General features: G+C 37.7%; 1 protein-coding gene across 6 annotated transcripts in view; it reads left to right on the top strand.

Annotated features, from left to right (window-relative positions):
- Window positions 1–22093, top strand: part of NLGN1 (neuroligin 1) — a 1195112-nt gene extending 1173019 nt beyond the window's left edge. For 3 of the 6 annotated variants that reach the window (XM_006890341.1, XM_006890338.1, XM_006890342.1), the window contains 3 exons: window positions 9360–9545; window positions 17422–18211; window positions 19446–20268. In XM_006890341.1, the coding sequence (XP_006890403.1) occupies window positions 9360–9545; window positions 17422–18211; window positions 19446–20268 (1799 nt within the window). Of the gene's footprint in view, window positions 1–9359; window positions 9573–17421; window positions 18212–19445 lie in introns of all 6 variants that reach the window. The other 3 variants (XM_006890339.1, XM_006890340.1, XM_006890337.1) reach the window with 3 other exon arrangements.
- Window positions 22094–23453: the final 1360 nt, after the last annotated feature.

The following is a 23453-nucleotide window of genomic DNA, read 5'->3' as shown; positions in this document are numbered from 1 at the left end:
TCACCTCTGAATTAAAATATTACGCCCATAACCATGAATATCTGAATTGGGCAAAAATAAGCATTATTTAATGATTTGGATACTTTTCCCTCAGCGATTGTATCTAGTATTAGGAATCGAATCTCATTTTCTACCACTTGTAGATACACAACATCTCAACTATTTTTGTATTTAGGCTTTGAATAAAAATACATCATTCCTGAATTTAAAAATGTTAGAAATAGTTTTTAGTTCATGCATATAGAAATAGTTTTTAGTTCATGCTTATTGGAGACATGATATACAGATAGATAGAGATAGAGAGATAGGAGAGAGACAAAGACAGAGAGAGAGAAGGAGATAGAGAGAGAGAGAGAGAGAAAGAGAGAGAGAGATTTGGTGGCCTAGTGGCAAAAAGCTGCACTGAAGTATCAAAGGAATGACATCATCAGCATTTTGCGTTGTTGGTGGTCACGTTCAATCCTGGTGGCTACAGCTCCTAGCACCCCTATGAACTAGGCGACAACACCTCACCTTATCCCGCACCGTCCTCAAAGTCTTGCCATGCCTGAGCCCATTGTTACAGTCACTGTGTCACTCCATCTTCAGCATCTCTATCTCCTTCTCTGTCTTGTCACCTTTCCCAGCAGGATATATTTTTTTCTCCCAAGTACAGTCCCTCCTGACAACATGTTCAAAGCATATGAGACGGACTTTCACCATCCTTGCCCCTAAAGGACAGCCTGGTTGCACATCCTCCAGACCTGACTTCTTCCCTCTTTTGTCCGAACATGGGATTGTTGTCGTTGTGGCCATTGAGTTGCCTGGGACCCACAGCAACCCTATGTACGGCGGCTCTGAAGCCTGCCCTGTCTTGAGCCCGTCTCTGAGACACCAACCCTCATCACCCCAGTGACTGTATCAATCCATCTCATCGGGGGTCTTCCTCTCCTGTGCTGTCATCTACTCTTCCAAGATGTTATCTTCTCTAAGGACCAGCCTCTCCTGGCCATGTGCCCAAAATACATGAGACGGAGCTTCTAAATCCTAGCTTCCAAGGAGAAACTTGGTTTCATCCTCTCCAAGACAAACCTATTTGTTTTCTTGGTAGTCCAAGGTGTGTTCAAACTCTTCTCCAGCACCACAATTTGAAGACATCAATTCTTCATCTGTCATCCTCGTCATTTTCCAGCAGCTGTCTACTGCACAGCAAGTAACTGTGAAGTCCATGGACTGGATCAGGTGCACCTTAGTCTCTAGACTGACATCGTTGCTTTTCAGCACTCAGGAGAGGTACCTGACAGCAGATTTCCCCAATGCAATTTGTCTTTTGATTTCCTGACTGCTAGTGTTAAGAGTGATGATTGTGGAGCTGATCAAGCTGTAATTGTTATCAACCTCAATCTCTTCTCCATCTATCATGCTGCCAGTTGGCCCAGTGGTGAGAATCTTTTTCTTCTTGATGCTGAGCTTCAGTCCATATTGAAGTCCTTGACGCTCTGCAGCAAGCGTGTCAGGTCCTCCTCAGTTTCAGCGAACAGGACTGTGTCATCTGCATAACGCAGGGTCTTAATGATCTTCCTCCAATCCTGATGCCACACTCCTCCTCATACTTTTCTTCAACGCTGCAATTCAAAAGCATCAATTATTCTTCTGGTATTCTTATTTTCCTCCCAACTTTCCAGTGCATAGTGAACAGTTAAACAATTCCGTCTTAGAACAGCTGTGTCTTAGTTTTTAAACTAATATCCTTGCTCCTAAGAGCAGATTTCCCAATGTAACATGTATTTTGATTTATTGACTGCTTTTACCATGAGTTTGATTGTGGATTCAGGTACTTGACAACTTCAATCTTTTTTCCATCTATCATGATGTTTGTTGCCTGTTGTCCCAGTCGGAGGACTTCTACTTTCTTGATGTTGAGATATGATCCATATTGAAGGCTATCGACTTTGGTCTTCTCTAGAAATGACTTCAAGTTCTCTTTACTTTTGCAAGCAAGTTTGTATGTTCTGCACAATGCAGGTTGTTGATGCGTCTTCCTCCAGTGCTGAAGCCACAATCTTCTTTATAGAATCCATCTTCTCAAATAATTTGTTTGGTCTATAGACTAAACAAGGAAGTGCTGGCAGCCTGGCGGTGAGAATCTGCACTGCAATCCTGAAAGCATGCAGTTGGAATCCACCAGGTGTGCTGCAGGCACAGGATGGGCACTCTCCTCCCTTGCAATTTCAGCCACTGAAAACCTGCTGGAGGGTCAGCTCCGGGGAGGTTCTGAACAGATGCTACACAGCAACATCTACAACAGCAGCAGCACAGACTGAATAGACATGGAGAAAGGGTACCTTCAGAAAAGATCATTTTCTAAAAGTAATTCTAGCAACAAAATAACTGCTTCTACTTGAAGGTTGAATGACTAGTAAGGATTACACTAGCCTACAAAGAAAAGAATATGTACATAACTAAGTGGCATGAGGCTGAAATCAGGAAACAGACAAAATGCAGACGAGGCTTGGCCGTCCAGAAGCTTGGGAGGGCCAGCACGGGAGATTTCCACGTGGATTTTGCTAGGAGGATTTGAGGTTTTAATCCACAGTTTTAAATCCTTTTATGTTTAAGATGCAAAATCCTTCATGAGCTTTTTTCTGAGTCATATTCCCCAAGTCTCCAGAAGGGTCCCTCACTCTCATTCAAAGTCTCATGTCCGCAAGATTGGCTCTTTAATGCTCAGCGTGGTCTCTATTTTGAAGTACTTATCAATTTGACTCAAAAAGCCAACCACAGTCACCTGTTTCTAGGTAACAGCACTGATAAACACTGGAAATTTCTTTCCTATGTCTTTATAGCCCACATACATAATCTACTTCTAAAAACAGATGTTAAATATAATGTTTCCAGAACTTATGCACAGTATAGACATGTAAATCCTCCTCTGGTGTGCTGGTGGTAAGAAGCTGCATTGTAATCCTGAAGGCAGGAGGTTCTAATCCCCCAGCTGCTGTGTGGGATAAGGGTGGACAATCTCCTCTTGTTTGATTAACTGCCTCTTGTTTGATTAATTGCCTCTGAAAACCCACTGGAGGGTTAACTATGGGTTGATTCTGACTCACTGATAACAACAACCCTCTATCTTATTCATAACATACACACACACACACACACACACACACACACACACTCACACGAAAGTACACTTGCGTTCTGGAATCACTGACTGCTTCTTTTTCTAGCATTTCAGACACGGTGGCAAATACCTGACCATTTCTTGCTCTCAGGTTTATCTTTGGATATTTTTTTTCTCTTTTTCTACTAAAAGCACTCAGGTTTTATGGTTGGTTTTTTGTTGTTGTTGTTGAGGTTTTTGGGGGGAGGGTTTGTTTGTTTTAGGTGTGGGTGGTTTTTTTTTTTTTTTTCAGTTTTTAAATAAGACATTACTGTACAAGAATTGTGTGTAGAATGTGCCAACTAATAAGGGGCTAGAGTTGTTAGATAATTTAACTCCACTCCTCCCCTCACCCTCCAACTGCCTGTGAGTGCTTCCTGAATAAGGGGTACCCCAATCGCCTAAGAAAAGATCTTGCCTGCAGCAATTTATTTCACACTTGATCTAATTTTTTTCCATCCCAAGGGCCTGAAGTCCTTGTCAAATTTCTTCATTTTCTCTAACAGGAGAAACTAATCCTAGTTGTTAGATCAGATAAACATGCAATTGAGGGTAACGTTGTTCCTTAATCAAACCAAGCGAACCGAGTTCCATGTAGATGCAATAATTGGAGATGGGTTTGAGAGAAGGGTTATTAAGTAAATTCTATCAAAACACATTTGTAATATTTTATGTGGATATGTTGGTGAGAGAAATTATTTTTAGTTTACTTTTACATTTGAATTGTGAAAATTAGAGTTAAGTTTTAAAGCAGTCATGTTTTAACACATTGTATTTATGAATAAATAGTTGGCTTTTTTTCTGGAAAATTTTTCTGCTTACGTGCCACAAAGAATTTGCTTTTATTGTCTATGTTTCCGTAATCAATCAAACAAACAAAAAAATTGGAAGCACAACTTGTTAGTCAATTAGTCGAACAGCAATTGGCATCAAGTCCATTTCTGGCCCATCGAGACTCCAGAGAAGAGAGTAGAAATGCCCTATAGAATTTCCAAGGCTGTGCATTTCCTCATAAACACACTACATCTTCCTTCTGTGTTAAAGAGTTTAGGACCTTATGATGAAGGCTGAGAAGGATGAGTAGAGTTAAACCAGCTGTTAGGAATTATTCAATAGAGCGGGATGGGGACCCTGAAAGTCAGAATCCACTGAGGAGAATGTAAAAACCCACCTGCTGTATAAAAGGGGGGGGGGGTTATTTAATGGTGTTAAAGGGAAAATCTTCAAAGTGAAGAAGAGAACTAGCACTTTGAGGTTTTTATAAAATTGAGTCCCCTTCCCACGGGACTCGAGAGCTCCAGAGCTTAGCAGCAAGGCTCGCACTGTCACCCCGAAGTCCTGCAACCAGAGTTCCCCAGGGGTTCAGCAGGAAGAAGGTGGGCCTTCTGCTGTGGGGTGCTTCGCTCCCTCTGAAAACCCACGGACAGTCAGCTGTGAATCGGTTCTGACTCACAATAAGCCCCACCACTAACAAATATGGGTGCCGTCCAATGCCAGATTGCAGTCAGAGTGGTTTGAAATAATTCTCTGTTAAAGATGTAGTAAGCAAGTCAATTAAAACAAAAAGCAAGAATAACTGTAAAGGAACCATTCAACCCATAAGACCCACTGGCATTCAGGTAAGAGCAGCTCCTAACACCTCTCCAGCACCTTCCCAAACTCTGGGTCTTCACAGGACAGACTCTCTCTCTTTGTGTCACGGAGCAGCGAGGAGATTCGAACCGTTCACTTCTGGTTGTACCAGAGCACACGCTGCCCCGTGGTGCTGCGACTCCTTCCTTCATTGGATGTTTTCGTTACGTGATGTCCAGCTGCAACAGGTTCACAGCTGAAGCTCCATCTGTTTTTCAGAAGCTAAAAGTCTCACGGTCATCTTTTCCTTGGAGCAGGGTAGATTCAAACTGCTCACCTTTAGGCTGTGGCACGGACATCAAGACTGTAGTCAGACACACCAACTGCGGAACCAGCAAATAACCTTCCTTTAGAGGCACCTTGTGGTTTTTTTACCTCTCCCTCTTTTTTTCTCTTAGAGGAGCTACAGGATGTTGACTGAATGTAGCTTCAGAAGACAAGCGTCATTTCACCGGATCTGGAGAGATGTAATTTGAATTCCTAGCTGGCTAAATAAAGACAGCAGCTATCAATTAATTTTCTAAAAAAAGAAAGAAAACCTGAAACTTACTGTCTGAATTCATTCTAATGATTAATTGAAAAACATAAAACATATGTTATTATTATATGTTATAAAACATAGAATAGGAATAAAAAAATGAGGGTGTATTAGTACTAAAGAATAAAAATGGATCTTGAAAATTGTGGGCATTATAATTCTAAATCCCAATTACTCCACGAGGAGGGTGGGAAATGCAATTTTGGAATTGAATGTATTGTGTTTGAAACTTATTTTTTTAAAAATTGCTGTATATATGATGTTTATCTTCAGAGAATTGATAGGCTTTTGCAATATTGTTACATAAATACAAAACTATTTGATCTATCATAGAAGTGAAAATGATGCTGTTAACACTGAAATTAAAGCAGTAATGTTAGTAAATGCGAAGTTAAGTCTTTTATTACTATAACTAAATATGGATAGAGAATTGAATATCATTCCAAGAGAAAGAAAAGAAAAATAAAATTGTGTTTCTTTTTCCTGGGTGACATGAGCTATATCTAAAAGTCAAATTTCTACCTGAGCTCATGTATGTTAGTGAATTACAGATAATAAACTACTTACAATGTGTTCTCGTTCTCTCTCCATTCTTTCTCTTACACACACACACACACACCCCTTTATCATCCTTCTATTTTCCTTTCTACAGAGTGCAGTAAAATTTCCTTTTATTACATTGTTTTTGGAGCTCCTGCCTACTCTTGACATCAAATCTCTAAAGAACCAAATCAGGTGCGGTGTGGGAAACAGGAATCAGAGAAGCCATGAACAGAGAGGCTTGATACACCCACAGTTCTATCCATAAGAGTAGCTGTTGTAGAGTGAGCCTAAATAACCGCTTGAGAAGGGAAGCAGATCTGTCTTTAGCTGTTGTTATTGTTGTTATGTGCCGTCGAGTTGCCTGCGACTCATTGCAATCCTATGTGCAACAACTCTGAAACCTGCCCTGTCGTGAGCCAGTCTCACTGACTCCGATACACCGACTTCCATCGCCCCAGTTACTGTATCAATCCATCTCATCCAGGGTCTTCCTCTCCTGCACTGTCCCTCCACCCTTCTGAGCATGATGTTCTTCTCCAAGGACCAGTGCCTCCTGGCCACATGCCCAAAATACGTGAGATGGAGCTTCAAAATCCTAGCCTCCAGAGAGAAACTTGGTTTCACCTTCTCCAAGACAGAACTATTTGTTTCCTTTGCAGTCCATGGCATGTCCAAGACTCTTCTCCAGCACCACAACTCAAAGGCATCAATTCTTCGTCTGTCATCTTTTGTCATTGACCAGTTCTCTGATGGCCGTCAAAACTGTGCAAGGAAATATTTTAAGAAAGTTACAGTATCATTGTGTTTTGACAGATCAAACTTTTTGAAACAAATTCTTCGGGAATATAAATTATTTCTTAAACATAAAAATCAGCTAATAACCAACAGAATTAAAATAAATCTTTTATATTTTTGTTTTGTATTTATTTTTATCTCATTTACATGAATATTGTATATAGAAAAATACTTCTATGTAAGAGACACCATAACTTTTTTAAATTTTATGTAAGTTTGACAAAAAGACTTGAATATTTCTAGAAAGACATGTTTAACTGGAATTTTGCTTTAACAATTTAGCCTCATTATCAGGGGGTCCCATTTTGTACACACATATACAAATATAACACAGGAATCCACGAGATGTTGTAACTTGTTTTTAGTCTTCCAGATAAAGAGGGATGACTGTTGCTATATGTCATCAAATTGGAACTGATTTCTAGCTGATCCTCCAGCAGGTTTTCAGAGGCTGTAAGTGACACAGGAAGAGGCCTCCTGTCTCTTTCCCATGGAGCAAGCAGCTGGTGAATTTGAACCATGTACCTCTGGGTTGGCAGTGCAACCCCTTACCATAAGGCCCTGGAGCCTGAATTTCTTTATAGTTTAAAAATTATTCACGCGATTGACTATGCAGCTTCATCTGTTCTTTCTATAAAAATGTGAGAGAACTTCCTGTCCTTGTATTTTTGTCTGTGGATTTGGTTATTTGGTTATTGTGTTCTACTTTCACAGTCTAGTTTGCTGTTATGTGCCTTCGGGTCCCTGTGACTCATAGAGACCCTACGTACAACAGCCCTAAACCTTGCTCTGTCCTGTGCCAATCTCACTGTCTCTGACACACCCATCCCGATGACCCCCGTCACCAAATCAATCCATCTCATCGAGTGTCTTCCTCTCCTGCGCTGTCCCTCCACCTTCCCAAGCATGATGTTCCAAGGATTGATCCCTCCTTGCAACATGTCCAAAGTATGTCAGATGAAGCTTCAGAATCCTTGCCTCCAAGAAACAGCCTGGTTTAACCCTCTCCAGGATGAACTTACTTGTTTGCTTAGCAGTCCAGGGTATATTCAATACTCTTCTCCATCATCACAGCTAAAGTCATCAACTCTCCTTCTATCATACCAAGTCATGGTCCAACTCTCTGGTGCTTAGCAAGTGATTGCAAAGACCTGTATCAGGCCTGGTTTATACAAATGCAATTGACTTTCTGAATTTTCTTTTAAAAAGATTGTTTTCATTTGCTTTTCAAGGAGAGGAGCGAACTGAGGGTGGAGGTGGGAGTGGGGTTGGTGGGGAGAAAAGTGCAACAATGAATAAATGGAATTCCAAACAAAACAAAACAAAAAAGATTGTTTTCTTTAAGATGGCCTAGTGAGACAATTTCCAATTGAATAAAGTAATTTTTATCAAAAACATTGTGATTTTTCAGAAAGAGAATAAATATTATGATGATTATGTTTTTAGAATTAGCTTTGAATGTTTTGGAATTAGAATTTTCCATACCTAAGAAAGTCACATAACTTTTACATGCAAGATATATTTTTTTTACTGGTCTTTTTTTCAATTATATTTGTCTTTGTGTCAACTGAAATTTTAAAATCCTCTGTTCTCCATGCATTGTCTCTATTATTTAATGTATTTTTCTCATCATTGACATGTTCAGTATGGAACAAAATACTTCAGAAACAATATTAGATTAAACTTTTCAAAAGTTCAAAATTATTCAATATGCTTTATTAATTGAGTAAATGTCCTCAGTTTGGTTTTTATGACATTCTGTAATATTATTCCAATTTACCCTTTTCTAAGTCATTGGCGGTAAAAATACGGATCACATTTTGGTTTCAGCTACTATCCAAAAGTTCAGAAATTGGATGTATCTTGGGAGAAAAACCTGGTGTTCTAATACCAAAAAGAATAAATCATTGACCATAAGTGAGAATCTTTTATTTTCTCTTCATAATTAATTAAATGTGCATATGCACATATATGAAAGAATATTTCTAACTAAATCTAATAACTGCTATTCACATAGTCACCCATTATAGTTATTTGTGCATGCATTTTATGGAGTTTTTAAAACTACTTTTCACAAAAGGCTTAAGAATGTATCTAGTAGTAGGTAAAGGAGTTGTGCTGTCGACCCAAAAGCAGACGGTGGAAACCACGACCTGCTCTTGGAAGAAAGCTGGCCAGTCTTCTGCTATCCAATTTACAATCTCTGACAAACCCTTTGGAGTCAGTTATGAGTGCGTTCTGATTCAGTGGCAATGGGAGTGTGTGACCCTGCGGCCTAGTCCTGAAATCCCAGCCACTTTATACTGTTAGCAGCTTAAGAACTGACACTGTATTTTATGCAAAAAGTGCATGTGCCCATATGTCCCACGATCCTATCCAAATGTCTACATCAAAGAACTTGGCCTCAGCTATGGCTCCCTTGAGGTCTTTCAGAAGGTTTGTGTTCCCTTTATTTGCCCCCTGTTACCTGTTACCTGGATAATTTAAGAAGCATTTGGGAAAGATAAATGTCATTTGTGAGTTTTCAGTCTCTTCTGTTCTTCCTAGAGTAAATTATTTCATGCTGGTGGAAAAGAATTTTTGCAGAAAAACTTGACTGGTGCTCACTTTGATTAACAGAGACTTCAGGTGTATTTAAATTTTCTGTCTACTTGATTCATGTCTACTCAAGAGTCTAAATTGTTCTTTTTTTTCTTTTTTTTTTTTCAGGTTTCTTAAGTACAGGGGATCAAGCTGCAAAGGGAAACTATGGTCTCCTTGATCTTATCCAAGCTTTAAGATGGACCAGTGAGAACATTGGATTCTTTGGTGGTGATCCTTTGAGGATCACTGTGTTTGGGTCTGGTGCCGGAGGTTCATGTGTCAATCTGCTGACTTTATCCCATTATTCTGAAGGTAACCGTTGGAGCAATTCAACCAAAGGTATTATGCAGGTTGCAAATTTTGACAATTTTGGTGTCTGCATGCCACCACCAGTAGTATGTGATGCTCTGTATATATTTCTCTGTTGGAACTGAGTAGTAGGCTTAACTCAAGCACTGTTCAAAACTATGTTTCTTCAGCTTTTCTATGTACGTTGTAGTTTTCCTTCAATCTCTTCTTTGTTCCCTGTGAGCTTGGTAAGGATGGCCTTACAAGCCAACTTTCAAATAGAACTATAGGCTCTTTCCTTTCCTCCAGAGGAGCCCTCACGGTAGAATGGTTAAGTACTTAGCTGCTAATCAAAAGGTCAGTAGTTCAAATTCACCAGGTGTCGTTCAGGAGAAAGATGTATAATCTGCTTCTCTAAAAGTTTCAGCCTAGGAAATCCGATGGGGTTATTATACTCTATTCTATAGGGTGTCTGTGAGTCAGAAGTGGCTCAATGTCACAAGGCTTGAGGGTTTTTAATTTCTTCCAAAGAGTGGTTCTCAGGTCAATTGGACAAAGGTTATCATAGTTCTATCTTTTATTAGTCAATAAGCAAAATATGTATTCTGTTTCTTGTCATCATTGTTGTTGTTGTTGTTATGTACCATCGAGTCAGAACCGACCCATAGCCAACCCTGCAGCGGGTTTTGAGAGGCTGTACATCACGCATCAGGAAATGGTCCGTCTAAGTCCCACAGAGAAACTGGTGAATTTGACCCTCTTACCTTTGGGTTGGCAGTGCAACATTTTACCACTAGGCTAATAGAACTCCCTAATTTATTTCTTAGACAACAGATATTTAAACTCTCTATTATTTTGAAGATGATGAAGCAGCTAGTTTGTCTGGTACTCTGTGAGTGTCACTTGTGTGAGTAGAGTGGATGTTTGATTATTTTGCATGCATGATCCAAAATTGTCAAATCATTGAAGGCGGTAGTAAAATGTTTATCTTTTCAAAAGGTGTTTGATTTTTTTTTGGTTGTTTTTTGTGTTGGTTTTGTTTTTTTTTTTTTTTTGCAACTCTTAAAGTCTTATTTCTTCCCTTATTCCCCCTCTATACACTCCTTTGCCCTGGGACTTCAACAAAGTAATGTGAAGCACTGAGACTGTTGACATTCTTGTAATATTTTTATGTCCCTGTTTTAAGGCCTCAGCACCCAATTTCCCCAACATGTCAACCTGAAAGTCATCATATTATCCTGTTTACTTCTATTTTGACATTAAATCACACTGTGGAAGCATACATTTTTAATTTGAAATCTCAATAAGAAAGGTAGCTCTGTTGAATATATCTGCAAAAGCAAATACTTTATTATTGACATATCATATTCTTGAAGCACCTTCATTGATGAAACAGAATCATATGAAATGAGCCTTAAAGAAGTGTTTTTGTTATCAAAGGTACAGTAAAATGACATTTTCAAAGAATACTAAGTCATTTAGTAAGTAATGACACCATTATTTGAAGAAGTGTATTTTATTAGAAATTGAGTTTATTAACATAGTATAACAGTAAATAAATTACTCTTATATATTAGTAAAGTTTTAATCAAAATGCCAAAATGTATGTTTAAACATCTCCACTTTTTTAGGCATTTTGGTCTATAATGAAATGTTTTGCTTTAAAATCATAAATTTTGTTTTGGATTGTGATTTGTTTGTTTGAGTTGTTTTGTTTTTCTGGTTTTTTTTTAAGTATATCAGATCATTTTTCCTAGAGGACTATGTTAATACCAGTATTTAGCTATGTTTCCATTAGGTAATCTGTATAGACTACTGAGAGTCGTCTGACCTCAAATGTATTTACTCTTCCTTTCCAAACTGTAAAGCAATATTCACCAAAGCTAGTTACAGTAATTAAGCTAAAAATAACCAAAACCAACCAACCAAAAAAAAAAAAAAAAAAGAAACCCAATCTGTAGCCATGGAGTGGATTCCAACCCACAGAGACCCTATCTATCCATTGGATCAAGATATGAGTCAGCTATGCTTGCATTGTTGGGGGACTGATGCACACTGTGGTAAACCGCAACAAGGAACTATATACATAGTTGAAAATAGAATTTTCAAATATACTCTTCAGGGAAATCTCCCCATGCCTTGTCAGAGCTGAAGGCATATGTTGTTGTTGTTGTTTTGTACCATGGAGTCAAAACTGACCCACGGCTGATTCTCCAGTGCTTTTTCAGAGATAGTAAATCACACTGGAGGAGATTGCCTTTCTCCTGCAGAACAGCTGGTGGGTTGGCAGTGCAAAGCCCTTATCACTAGGCAACTGCAACCAGTCCGCCCTAGAGACATGGACTTAGCCTACTGATTCCAGTAGATGAGAGAGAATAGAGAGATTATATATAGATGATGGATGGATAGATAGATAGATAGATAGATAGATAGATAGATAGATAGATAGATGAGAGAGATTTTATATATATATAGAGAGAGAGAGAGAGAGAGAGAGAGAGAGAGAGAGAGAACGTGAGATAAAGACTCTGCAAACCTACCTAAAGGCATGTGTTTTGAATCCACCAGCTGCTCCGCAGGAGAAGAATGGACAATCTTTCACACGATTAACTTCTTTGGAACACCTTCCAAAAGGGTCAGCTGTGGGTCGGTTCTGACTTGCTGGCACACAATAACAATGCAAACTATGTAGCTACAGATACAGATGGATACAGATTGACATTGATGCTACTACAACTTATAGCAACCCTATGAATAGCAGATCTGGACCTTCATTCCGTGTCATATTCATGATCTCTGACACACTGGAACCCATTGCGTTCAGAGTCTTCCTCTCTTTCACTGACCTTTAACCTTTTCAATTATGATGTCCCTTTTGAAAAGAATAGCTTTTGGCAACATCCCCAAATTATGTGAGACAGAGCTTGCGTCCAAGAAACACTTAGGATACACATTTTCCAAGACACAGCCATTTGTTCTTTTGGCATTCCGTGAAATATTCAGTACTCTTCTCCAATACTGATACTCAATATTGATGCTCAAAGGCACCAATTCTTCTGTTATCCATATTGTCCATCTCTCAGATGCACAGCAATTGATTGAAAAGACCTGAATTTGGTGAGCCTTAGTCTTCAAAATGATATCGTTCTTGTTTCTGTTATGAGCCTTCAAGTCACATGCGACTCATACTGGCCCTATGTACAACAGCTCTAAAGCCTGCCAGATCCTGAGCCAGTCTCACTGACTCCGACACACCTATCTCCATTACCCCAATTACTGTGTCAATCCATCTCATCTGAGGTCTTCATTTCAATGATGATCCCTTCATCCACATTGTTGTTTCTGTTATATATCGTTGAGTTGGCTGTGACTCTTAGCCATCGTATATACAATAGCTCTGAAGACAGCCCTCTCCTGAGCCAGTTTCACTGACTCTGACACACCTACTTCCTTTGCCCTAGTTACTGTAGCAATCCATCTCATACAGGTTCTTCCTCTTCTGCACTGTCCCTCCACCCTTCTGAGCATGATGTCCTTTTCTAAGGATTGGTCCTTTCTGGCCACATGCCCAAAGTATGGAAGACAGCATCCAAGGAGAAACTTGGTTTTACCCCTCCAAGACAGACATATTTGTTTTCTTGGTGGCCCATGATATGTTCAAGACTCTTCTCCAGCACCACAACTCAAGGACATCAGTTCTTCTTCTGTCCTCCTTAGTCATTATCCCGCTCTCTGATACATAGCAAGTAATTGTGAAGACTGTGGACTAGATCAGACATACCTTAGCCTCTAGACTGACACCTTTGCTTTTCAGTACTCTGGAGAGGACCCTGACAGCAGGTTTACTTAATCCAATTCGACTTTAGATTTCCTGACTGCTGGTGCCAATAGTGTTGATTGTGGAGCCAAGCAAGCTGTAACTGGTAACAACTTCAATCTCTTCTCTATCCATGATGGTGCTGCCAATTGGCCCAGTGGTGATAATCTTTGTCCTCTTGATCCATATTGAAGACTATAGTCCTTTACCTTCTACAGCAAGCATTTCAGGTTCTTCTCAGTTTCAGTAAGCAACGTTGTGTCATCTGCATAATGTAGGTTGTTGATGAGTCTTCCTCTAATCCTGATGCCACATTTCTCTTTATAGAGCCCAGCCTCCTGAAAGATCTGTTGTACATATACATTGAAAAGAGACAGAGACAGAACACATCGTTGACACACTCCCTTCCTCATTTTGAGCCATGCAATGATTCCCTGCTCTGTTCTGAGGACTGCTTCCTGGTACAAGTATAGGTTTAGCATAAGCACAATCAAGTGTTCTGGGATTCCCATTCTCCTCATGGTTAACCACAAATTGTCGTGATCAACACAGTCAAATACCTTCACATAGTCAATGAAACACAGATAGATATCCCTCTGGTATTCTTCCCTTTTTGCCAAGATCCATCTAACATTGATGATAATGACTCTAGTGCCACAACCCCTTCTAAACCCAGCTTGTGTTTCTGGTAGTTCTGTCAATGTATTGTTCCAGTTGTTTCTGGCTAATCTTCAGCAGGATTCTGCTTGTGTTGAATACGAGTGATATTGTATGATAATCTCCACATTCTGTCACGTCACATTTTTTGAATGGGAATAAATAAGGATCTCTTCCAGTCAGTTGGCCAGGTAGTTGTCCTCTAGATTTCTTGGCACAACCTGATGAGTATGCCCAGGGTACCATCTGTTTGTTGAAATATGTCAATTGGTATTCCATCAGTTCCTGGGGCTTTATTTTTTGCCAAGTCCTTCAGAGCAGCATGAACTTTTCCTCAGCAATTTGGAGAAGTCCCTGACAGATGACTTGCCCAATGCAATACATCTCCTGATCTCCTGAGTGCTGGAAACAAGAGTGTTAATTATAGATCCAAGTAAGATAAAATGGTTGAATATTTCAATCTTTTCTCTGTCTATCATGATGTTGTTCATCAGTCCGGTGAGAAAGATTTTTGCCTTCTTGATGTTCAGATGCAATCCAGGTAGAAGACTTATTTTGATATTCACCAGCAAAGGTTTAATATCCTCCTCATTCAGTAAGCAAGTATAACATAGCTTGTCGATGAGCTATCTCCTTATCCTGACCCCGCATTCTTCTACCTAGAGTCCAATATCTTGAATGATCCGGTCAGTGCCCAGATTGAATAGGTGTAGAAAGAACACAATCCTGAAGCATACCTTTTCTGATTTTAAATCATACAGTGTTCCCTTGGTTTGTTCAGACAATAGTTTCTTGTTCCAAGTATAGATTTCATGTGAGCATAATTAGGTGTTCTGGAATTCCCATTCTTCTCAATGTTAGCCATAGTTTGTTATGATCCATGTAGTCAAATTATTTTCCATACTCAATTAAACACAAGTAGACATTCTTATGGATTTCTCTGCATTCAGTCAGGAGCCATTTGGCATCAGCAATAATATATTTAATTCCATAGCTTCTTTAAAATGCACTGTGAAGTTCTAGAAGCTGTCTGTTGGTGTACTATTCTAGTCGTTCTTGGATTAGCCTTACCAGTACTTTCCTTACATGTGATATTAATGATATTGCTCAATAATATCCACATTCTCTTGGATCTACTTTCTTGAGAATGGGAATAAATATAGATCTCTTCCATTTAGATGACGAACCAGTTGTTCTCCAAATATCCAGGATTGCATCTATTATTCGAAACATGTCATTGGTATTCCATCAATTCCTGGAGGTTTATCTTTTGCTAAAACCTTCAGTGCATGCTTGAACTTGTTCCTTCATTACCATTGACTCTTGTTTATATGGTTGTGTTGTTGTTGTTGATTGCCTTCAAGTTGAGCACGATTCATAATAACCCTATGAACAAAAGGCCTGAAGCTTTTCTATAACTATTGACATTTATCAAAGTTCATGGAGTCTCTGGAGGCATGTTGTTTAGGAAGTAGATGCCACTCCTGCTTCCAAGTTCATATGGTACTTGCTGAATTTTGTCAGTGTCAAGCAGTTCTTTTTTGGTGCCGTAACTCTGTATATTTCTTCAATTTCTTTTGCTGCTTCCTTGAGCTTTCAAAATTTTGTTTATAACATCTCTCAGTATTGCACCTTGAGGCTTGAGTTTGTCTTTCAGGTCCTTCAACTTTGAAATGACAATTGAGTCTTTCCATTTTTACTTGCATGCACACTTGTCCATGCACACACACAGACACACAGAGACACACACACACACTCCCTACGCATATAGTTCTAAGCCCATCTGTACAAACATAGACACCCAATTTGACCAGAAGGTGGTAAGATTTTTAGCAACAGTCTGCTGATTCCATGTCTCCAGAGCAGACATAGATTTTAAACTATAAACTTCACATAAACAACTGTTGCACGTGGGTAGCAGAGCTCTATGAATAAGTACATCTTGCACACATGCAACAAGCAAACATCATTAATGATAAAATGCCTGATTTTCCCACTGCCGAAAATATAGCATATTTCATTACACATTTTGTATCATTTACATTTCATCCTTATATATTTGTTCTAATATTGAATTAATATGATTAAATACCTGAAGTCAAATATTTTAGAAATCATCAGATATATTTTAGTTGTACGCTTTCAGTTAGCAAACATTTCTCAAAACAATGATCTATATGATTTTTAAATGTTTGGATTATCTTATTTGCTTTTTTCAACTAAAATATTAATTTATATTCAGAAATGCATAATAAGTTTAGGTTAGTATTGTTTGTATTTTAATATTTTCTTAATTATATGGGAACATGAAGTAGATATAATGACCAAATATTAGTGTTTGGAGAAATGTATAAAATTTTGCTGTGACTCACATACTGACTCAGTAACTTTTTGGAAGAATTCTTAAGTCGTTTACAAGTATAAGTAGTTGAGCATATTTTAAAATAGATAAGCTACAAGGCTGTATTTGGAAATTGATATGAAATATACATTATTGAAAGAAAATAGAATAATTTTGTATTTACACAAGAATTTCCTTAGAAGTGAAATTAAGTGTATTTATAAGTTTGAGTAGTACGCAGTTCATTGAAAATCAAACTGGGCCTCTGGCGTACAAGGCTTAGATGGAATATAATGCAAAGTAGTGGGTAGTGTATCATTTTTTATCATGAAATGTGAGTACATTCAACAGAGGAAAAAGCATCATTGTACCCACTAAATCATTCTGCTGATATTTTTTCCTCTAACTTAGTGAACACACTTCAAATGTTATGTCTTTGAAAGATGAATATTCCATAAAGTATGTCCCCACATGAGATGGGAAAAGTATGCTTGAAGTGGTATCTTGTTTTGTCTCTTAAAAGGCCATCCCCAGGGTGTAATCAGCAATTCCTCCACTTCACTAGAGGAGGGAGTCCTCTATATTTCTTAAAATAAAGTTTGTTTAAAGCAAACATACCAATTTTGAAAGACAAAAAATAAAGGAAAATGAAAGGAAATATTCCAAAATGGCACTATAGTACCTGATGAAAAATTTTCCAAAAGACTCAAGGTTGATACCATCTGGTTGGTTATGATGATTTATAGGTGCTTATATGCTGCTAAAAGACAATATTTGAGGTTCTTGTCATTAATATTTATATCTGCACTACTCTTTACTTACTGTTTGGACCACCAAATAGTAAGTCCACCACGAGTTTGAACAACCTGATATCTGAGCAATTACCACTCAAAGTACAGCTCTCCAACTTATTAAACCCTGGGCATGGTTTTGCTGTACCTTCTTTAAAGCAAATATGTCTGTATATCCCTGTTTCTTGAGTTGCACTTGTATTTAAATATACATGTCTGAAATAGAAAATATTATCATTTCACAGCAACAATCTTTGAAAATCATCTGAAAATGCTCCTTTTCTTCCCCTTTAGGACTTTTTCAGCGAGCAATAGCTCAAAGTGGAACAGCCCTTTCCAGCTGGTCTGTTAGTTTCCAACCTGCAAAATATGCTAGAATGTTGGCCACCAAAGTCGGTTGCAATGTTTCAGATACAGTAGAGTTAGTGGAATGTCTACAGAAGAAGCCTTATAAAGAACTTGTCGATCAAGATATTCAACCCGCACGATACCACATAGCCTTTGGACCTGTGATTGATGGTGATGTAATCCCAGACGACCCACAAATATTGATGGAGCAAGGAGAGTTTCTCAACTATGATATAATGTTGGGCGTGAACCAAGGGGAAGGGCTAAAGTTTGTTGAAAATATAGTAGATAGTGATGATGGCATATCAGCGAGTGATTTTGACTTTGCAGTTTCCAATTTTGTTGATAATTTATATGGATATCCTGAAGGCAAAGATGTTTTGAGAGAAACCATTAAATTCATGTATACTGACTGGGCTGACCGTCATAACCCTGAAACCAGAAGGAAGACATTATTGGCTTTGTTTACAGACCATCAGTGGGTCGCACCAGCTGTAGCGACAGCAGACCTTCACTCAAACTTTGGTTCACCTACATATTTCTATGCCTTTTACCATCATTGCCAGACAGACCAGGTTCCAGCGTGGGCTGACGCAGCTCATGGCGATGAGGTTCCCTACGTCCTGGGAATCCCTATGATTGGCCCCACTGAGTTATTTCCTTGCAATTTCTCCAAAAATGATGTGATGCTGAGTGCAGTGGTAATGACATACTGGACCAATTTTGCTAAAACTGGGTATGTAACTAGAGGGTGACATTTTCTATACTTTGAAAACTAAAAATAACACCTTTAAGTAATTTTAAAACATATTGTCCTTAATTCTATATTCCATATTTTAATACCAGAATATGTTAAGTTCCTTCATTCAAAATAATTTCTATGTTGTGTCTTTTTTAAAAAATAACCATTGCTCTGATGTTAAGCTCTTTTAGAAGTTGTCTACTAGGTCTTCCAGAAAGCTAAAAATTAAAAAGAAACAAAATCATTGCTTTAATAGTCTTTGTTTTTAAAAGTTTTAGAAGTTTAATACAAAAAGCTTATGCTTTTTATTACATTAAGTGTCAATTTAATATTTTTTTAAATAAGCAGAATTTTTTTCTTTTGTTACTGTTTTCCAATAGTAAAAAAATAGTATAGTGTTTCCTAATGTACAATATTGTATACATTCTGTGGTGTTTGTTGTTTTGTTATGTATCATCAAGTCATAACTGACTCATATTTTACCCTGCAGAAGGCTTTAGAGGCAGTAGAAGATTCCCCAGTTGTAGACAGGTCAAATACTACTTTTTTCTTTTATAGGAAAATTACCTAAAGTTTTGAGAACGTCCTTTAAATTTTCTGATATCGGATACATAGCAGTGCCAGAATTAAAATCCTTATATATAATTTAAAATCTCAAATTACTGCCACTACTGTATACCGTCTCTTGACACTAATTTATACTGTGTCTTCTTGCTTGCTCATGAGACAACTTTGTGAATGATTAATATAAAATTTAAAGTTAGTGTTTTAAAAAGAATATTTTTAAGTAAATACTAGTCAAATTCTGCATAAATTTAATAAAAAAGGATCAGAATGGAAAGGTTACTTGCATTTCGTTACAACCCATCAAACAATCTGGCTTCCATGGACTTGATATTGCTAAATTAACTCAAATTCAAATTTAAAAGATAATTTAAAGTTTATGACTTAACTGTTCAATTAGCAAGGAACTCTGGTAGCCTTATGAGTAAGGGATTTGACCAACAATCCAAAAGCAGGCAGTTCAAAATTACCAGTTGTTCTGCAGAAGAAAGATGGGTAGCTAATCTCAGGAATTTCAACTGCTGGAATTTCAACTATGAGTTGGTTCTGACTCAATGACAAAGAGTTGTGTTGGTTCAATTGCAAATTAAACTAGGATCACCTTAAGTAAGAAAAAGGTAACAGGGATTTTGTTTTTACAGTATCTTTTTTTTTAATTTCCTAGGGACCCAAATCAACCAGTCCCTCAAGATACAAAATTCATCCATACCAAACCCAATCGCTTTGAAGAAGTAGCATGGACCAGATATTCCCAGAAAGATCAACTTTATCTCCATATTGGATTAAAACCGAGAGTTAAAGAACATTACAGAGCTAACAAGGTCAATCTCTGGCTGGAACTGGTACCGCACCTGCATAATCTCAATGACATTTCTCAGTATACCTCGACAACAACTAAAGTGCCATCAACTGACATCACGTTCAGGCCTACTCGAAAAAATTCTGTCCCGGTCACGTCGGCCTTCCCCACTGCCAAACAGGATGACCACAAGCAACAGCCAAGTCCATTTTCAGTGGACCAAAGGGACTATTCCACAGAGCTGAGCGTCACCATCGCGGTGGGGGCCTCCCTGCTCTTTCTAAACATCCTGGCCTTCGCTGCCCTTTACTACAAGAAGGACAAGAGGAGACACGACGTGCACCGGAGATGCAGCCCCCAGCGCACCACGACCAATGACCTGGCGCACGCACAAGAAGAGGAGATCATGTCACTCCAGATGAAGCACCCTGATCTAGATCATGAATGTGAGTCCATCCATCCGCACGAAGTGGTTCTCCGGACCGCCTGCCCCCCAGATTACACACTAGCTATGAGGAGGTCACCTGACGATGTCCCCTTAATGACACCCAACACCATTACAATGATTCCCAACACTATACCAGGGATCCAGCCCCTACACACATTCAACACCTTCACCGGAGGACAGAACAATACGCTGCCCCACCCCCACTCCCACCCCCATTCACACTCCACAACCAGGGTATAGCCAGATCAGAGAAACAAACTCTATTTTTTTGATGGATTCCAGTACATAATCACTGAAGATTGTTTGGCTTTCAACCTACAAGACTCTTAATATTTAAATAAGGAGGAATATTATGTGAATATACATATCAAGGATTTTGGGGGTTTTCAAAATATGAAATGTACATATATACACAAATCAACTTTTAAAATGGATTGCAATTGCTTGAAGCAATTGTTCTGAATGATACTTTTTTTTCATTCACATTCAAGAATTAATTTTTTGAAGATTTCAGTTACATGATGGAATTAGGCACGTGGAACACCACACAGGAAAGAACTATGGCTGAAACATAAAAAAATACAATTTTAAACAATAACTATGAATATGCACAAGGGACACACCAATGGAATGTCAGATAATTGTCACCAGTTTTTATTTGGCACTGTTTGATTGTGTAGACCACATTTACATATTTGGATAAGTACACAAAGCACCAATGCTGTTAATGGCCTTATCAGAGGCTCACGCTGAAATTTGCCAGTAAAACCAAGAAGTTTCAAGACTGGCAGGTACAACATTATCACATAAGTGCTGTCAGTTTAAAGTGGTGGGGATAAAGGAAACTGGATATTTTTAGCACGATGTGCATGATAATTTATATGCTTGGTGGCTGTGTTGCTGATTAAGCCGTAATTAAAATTCTTCTCATCCCATTGGAGTTTTTAATAGAAGCTTCCTCCATCAATTGGCAGAACCTAAAGAAGATTGTAAGGGGTAAAAGTAATTACAATAAAATAATCCATAATAGTTTCAATAATAGAAGGAATTAGATATTAAAGGTATTTGAAGAAACTGTAGGTATAGTGGTGAATACCCACTGATATGAATCCCAGGAGAATAAAAAAAATTCTCTGTTTTAATGTTCTTTTCATTTCATCTATATAATTTATAGAAATACTACCTTAATTGGACATGTATTACAGGATCTATAGTTTGCTGTGATTTTTGTTACTCTGTATTTTTGTTCCTTTGGTAAGGTGAAGTGTGTCCAAAGAGTTACTTGCAACAGTATTTTGATATGAGGATGCCCCAGTATTACCACTCTGGTTACGGTTCTCAGTTAATTGATTTACTCATAATGCATGGCAAAATGTTTACTACTACTAATTCAATATAAAGTCCGTCCCTGCTCACTTACCTCTCTCACTGAGGCTCATAACTTGGAGTTTACTCACGCAATCTCAGTAGGATACAACATAGAGGCAGAACCTAGAAGGAAAGTCAACACCAGGAAGATTTTAGTCGTAACACGTGTGTATGTGTGTGATTTTAAAGGAATATTCTAAGATCACAGGAACCTCTCCATCCCCTGCTGTTTTCCAGTAACAGTATATCACAGACCTTTCCAAATGTTTGTATATGTAATCAGATGTACATTTATATTAAAAATTGAGATGGACTTGAAGAGCACAGCCCTGACAAATACTTTCTCTCTTACCTGTATTATATTTCTATTAGACTAAAGTTATGTGATTTTTTTTTACATTTTTTCAGATGACTAGCAATTTTGATAGTTTGTAAGATAATGCAAAGAACTTTCTCTGACAAACTAACTGCAGTAACAGAAACCTTTCTTTTCAGTTACTCTTTTTCAAGAATGAAAGATTATTATAAAAAAAAATTGTATACTACTTGATGGAAACAACTTTGTACATCTTGGCCATGTCGCTGGCCATTGCGTGAAATAAAGATAATCTGGATAATGACTATCAGTCCAATGCTAAGAGACATGATCTTTGCTCATTAAAGAGCTAAAATGTTTATTGCTGTTTTGTCTTTTTTTAAAAAAAAAAAACAAAAAATGAAATAGGCTGCTCAAAGAGTCATTTTGATAGACCAGTCGGACTTTTGAAGATGTGTAGGTAACTTCTACAGAAAACAAAATTGTAAATTTAAAGGCAAGTCTCATCTAAGAGGATGTCTGTTGAGAATGTTTTAACATGATGAATTTAGAAACCCCAGGAACTCGTGATTAATATTAGCTGTATATTTTAGGCACCTATTATGTAAAAGTGTCATAGAAATAGAATGTGCCTGTGGTTTTCTGTTGGAAATATAAGTTGCAATTCTAATTATCATAGAAAAAGTCTATTCAGCCTACTGGTGAACGATTACATGCAGTGAAATACCGAAGTTTGTAATACAAGGATGATTACACTATCATGACATAAAGGTTAAGTAGTTATCCTTCTAAGATGACTTAAAAGCACTGAGCAAGACAGAAAACTGACACTAACAGATCAAAACCTATTTGAACAAATTTATTTGCTTGTAGCCTCGCCACCCCCACCCCCTCAAGGATATTCACTGTTAGGACTGTGAATTTGCTACACAAATTTAAGTCAAAATTTCTGTTAGAAACAAATGTCTTCAAAATCCAGTGTGGTCTATAAATAGTTCTTGCCTGATGTGGTTATGCTTTTAGACTGTAAAATTGCCAATGTAAATCAATAAAAAAGATTTGTTTGGCATCTTAAATATTGTCTAATCATAAAACTGTCTTTTAGTATATTGATTCAACAAGTGATAAAAGCAGATATAGAAATGACAAGAGATAGGAAAGAATGCCTTTATTGTGCATTGCTTAGCAAAACCAGACATTCTAGTCTATTTTAATGATGGACATATTTATATCTACCAAACAATTGCTCCATATTATCCATCAATATATAGGTACCATAACTGAAACTTGCTTTATATTAACTTAGGGAAGTGATTTAGGAAACTGGCATGGCCCTATTCTTTCTAAAATAATTTCTGTAACCCTTTAGTACCAATTTTGTGAAAACTAAATCAGACTAGGTGTTATTACCGTTATGAAGTCATGTGATAAAGTTATTGTGAATGAAAGTATTAGTTGCTAGTTTTATAATTACAGCAGCTAGTTTTCTGAATGTAAAATGATATCCTATATTACACAGCATTGAGAACTGTTTTTAAAGTTGAAGCATACTTTTCAAAGGTGAGAAATATTTTTACTATTGTTATCAAATTTTAACCAAAATGTTTCAAATTTTGTTTTGATGACCATTTTCTTAAGATAAAAACAGAAAGAAAGCAACAAAAAATTAAAAATCATCATTTTAGCATTATTTATTAATTGAGATTTTTATTTCAGGGATTAAATTGCAAATAATAAAGGC

Source organism: Elephantulus edwardii, unplaced genomic scaffold (genome assembly GCF_000299155.1).
Source record: "Elephantulus edwardii isolate Elephantulus edwardi_28Jun2011 unplaced genomic scaffold, EleEdw1.0 scaffold00088, whole genome shotgun sequence".
Taxonomy (NCBI): Eukaryota; Metazoa; Chordata; class Mammalia; order Macroscelidea; family Macroscelididae; genus Elephantulus; species Elephantulus edwardii.
Note: the sequence above shows the minus strand (reverse complement) of the source record. Positions and strands in the feature narration are given on the sequence as shown.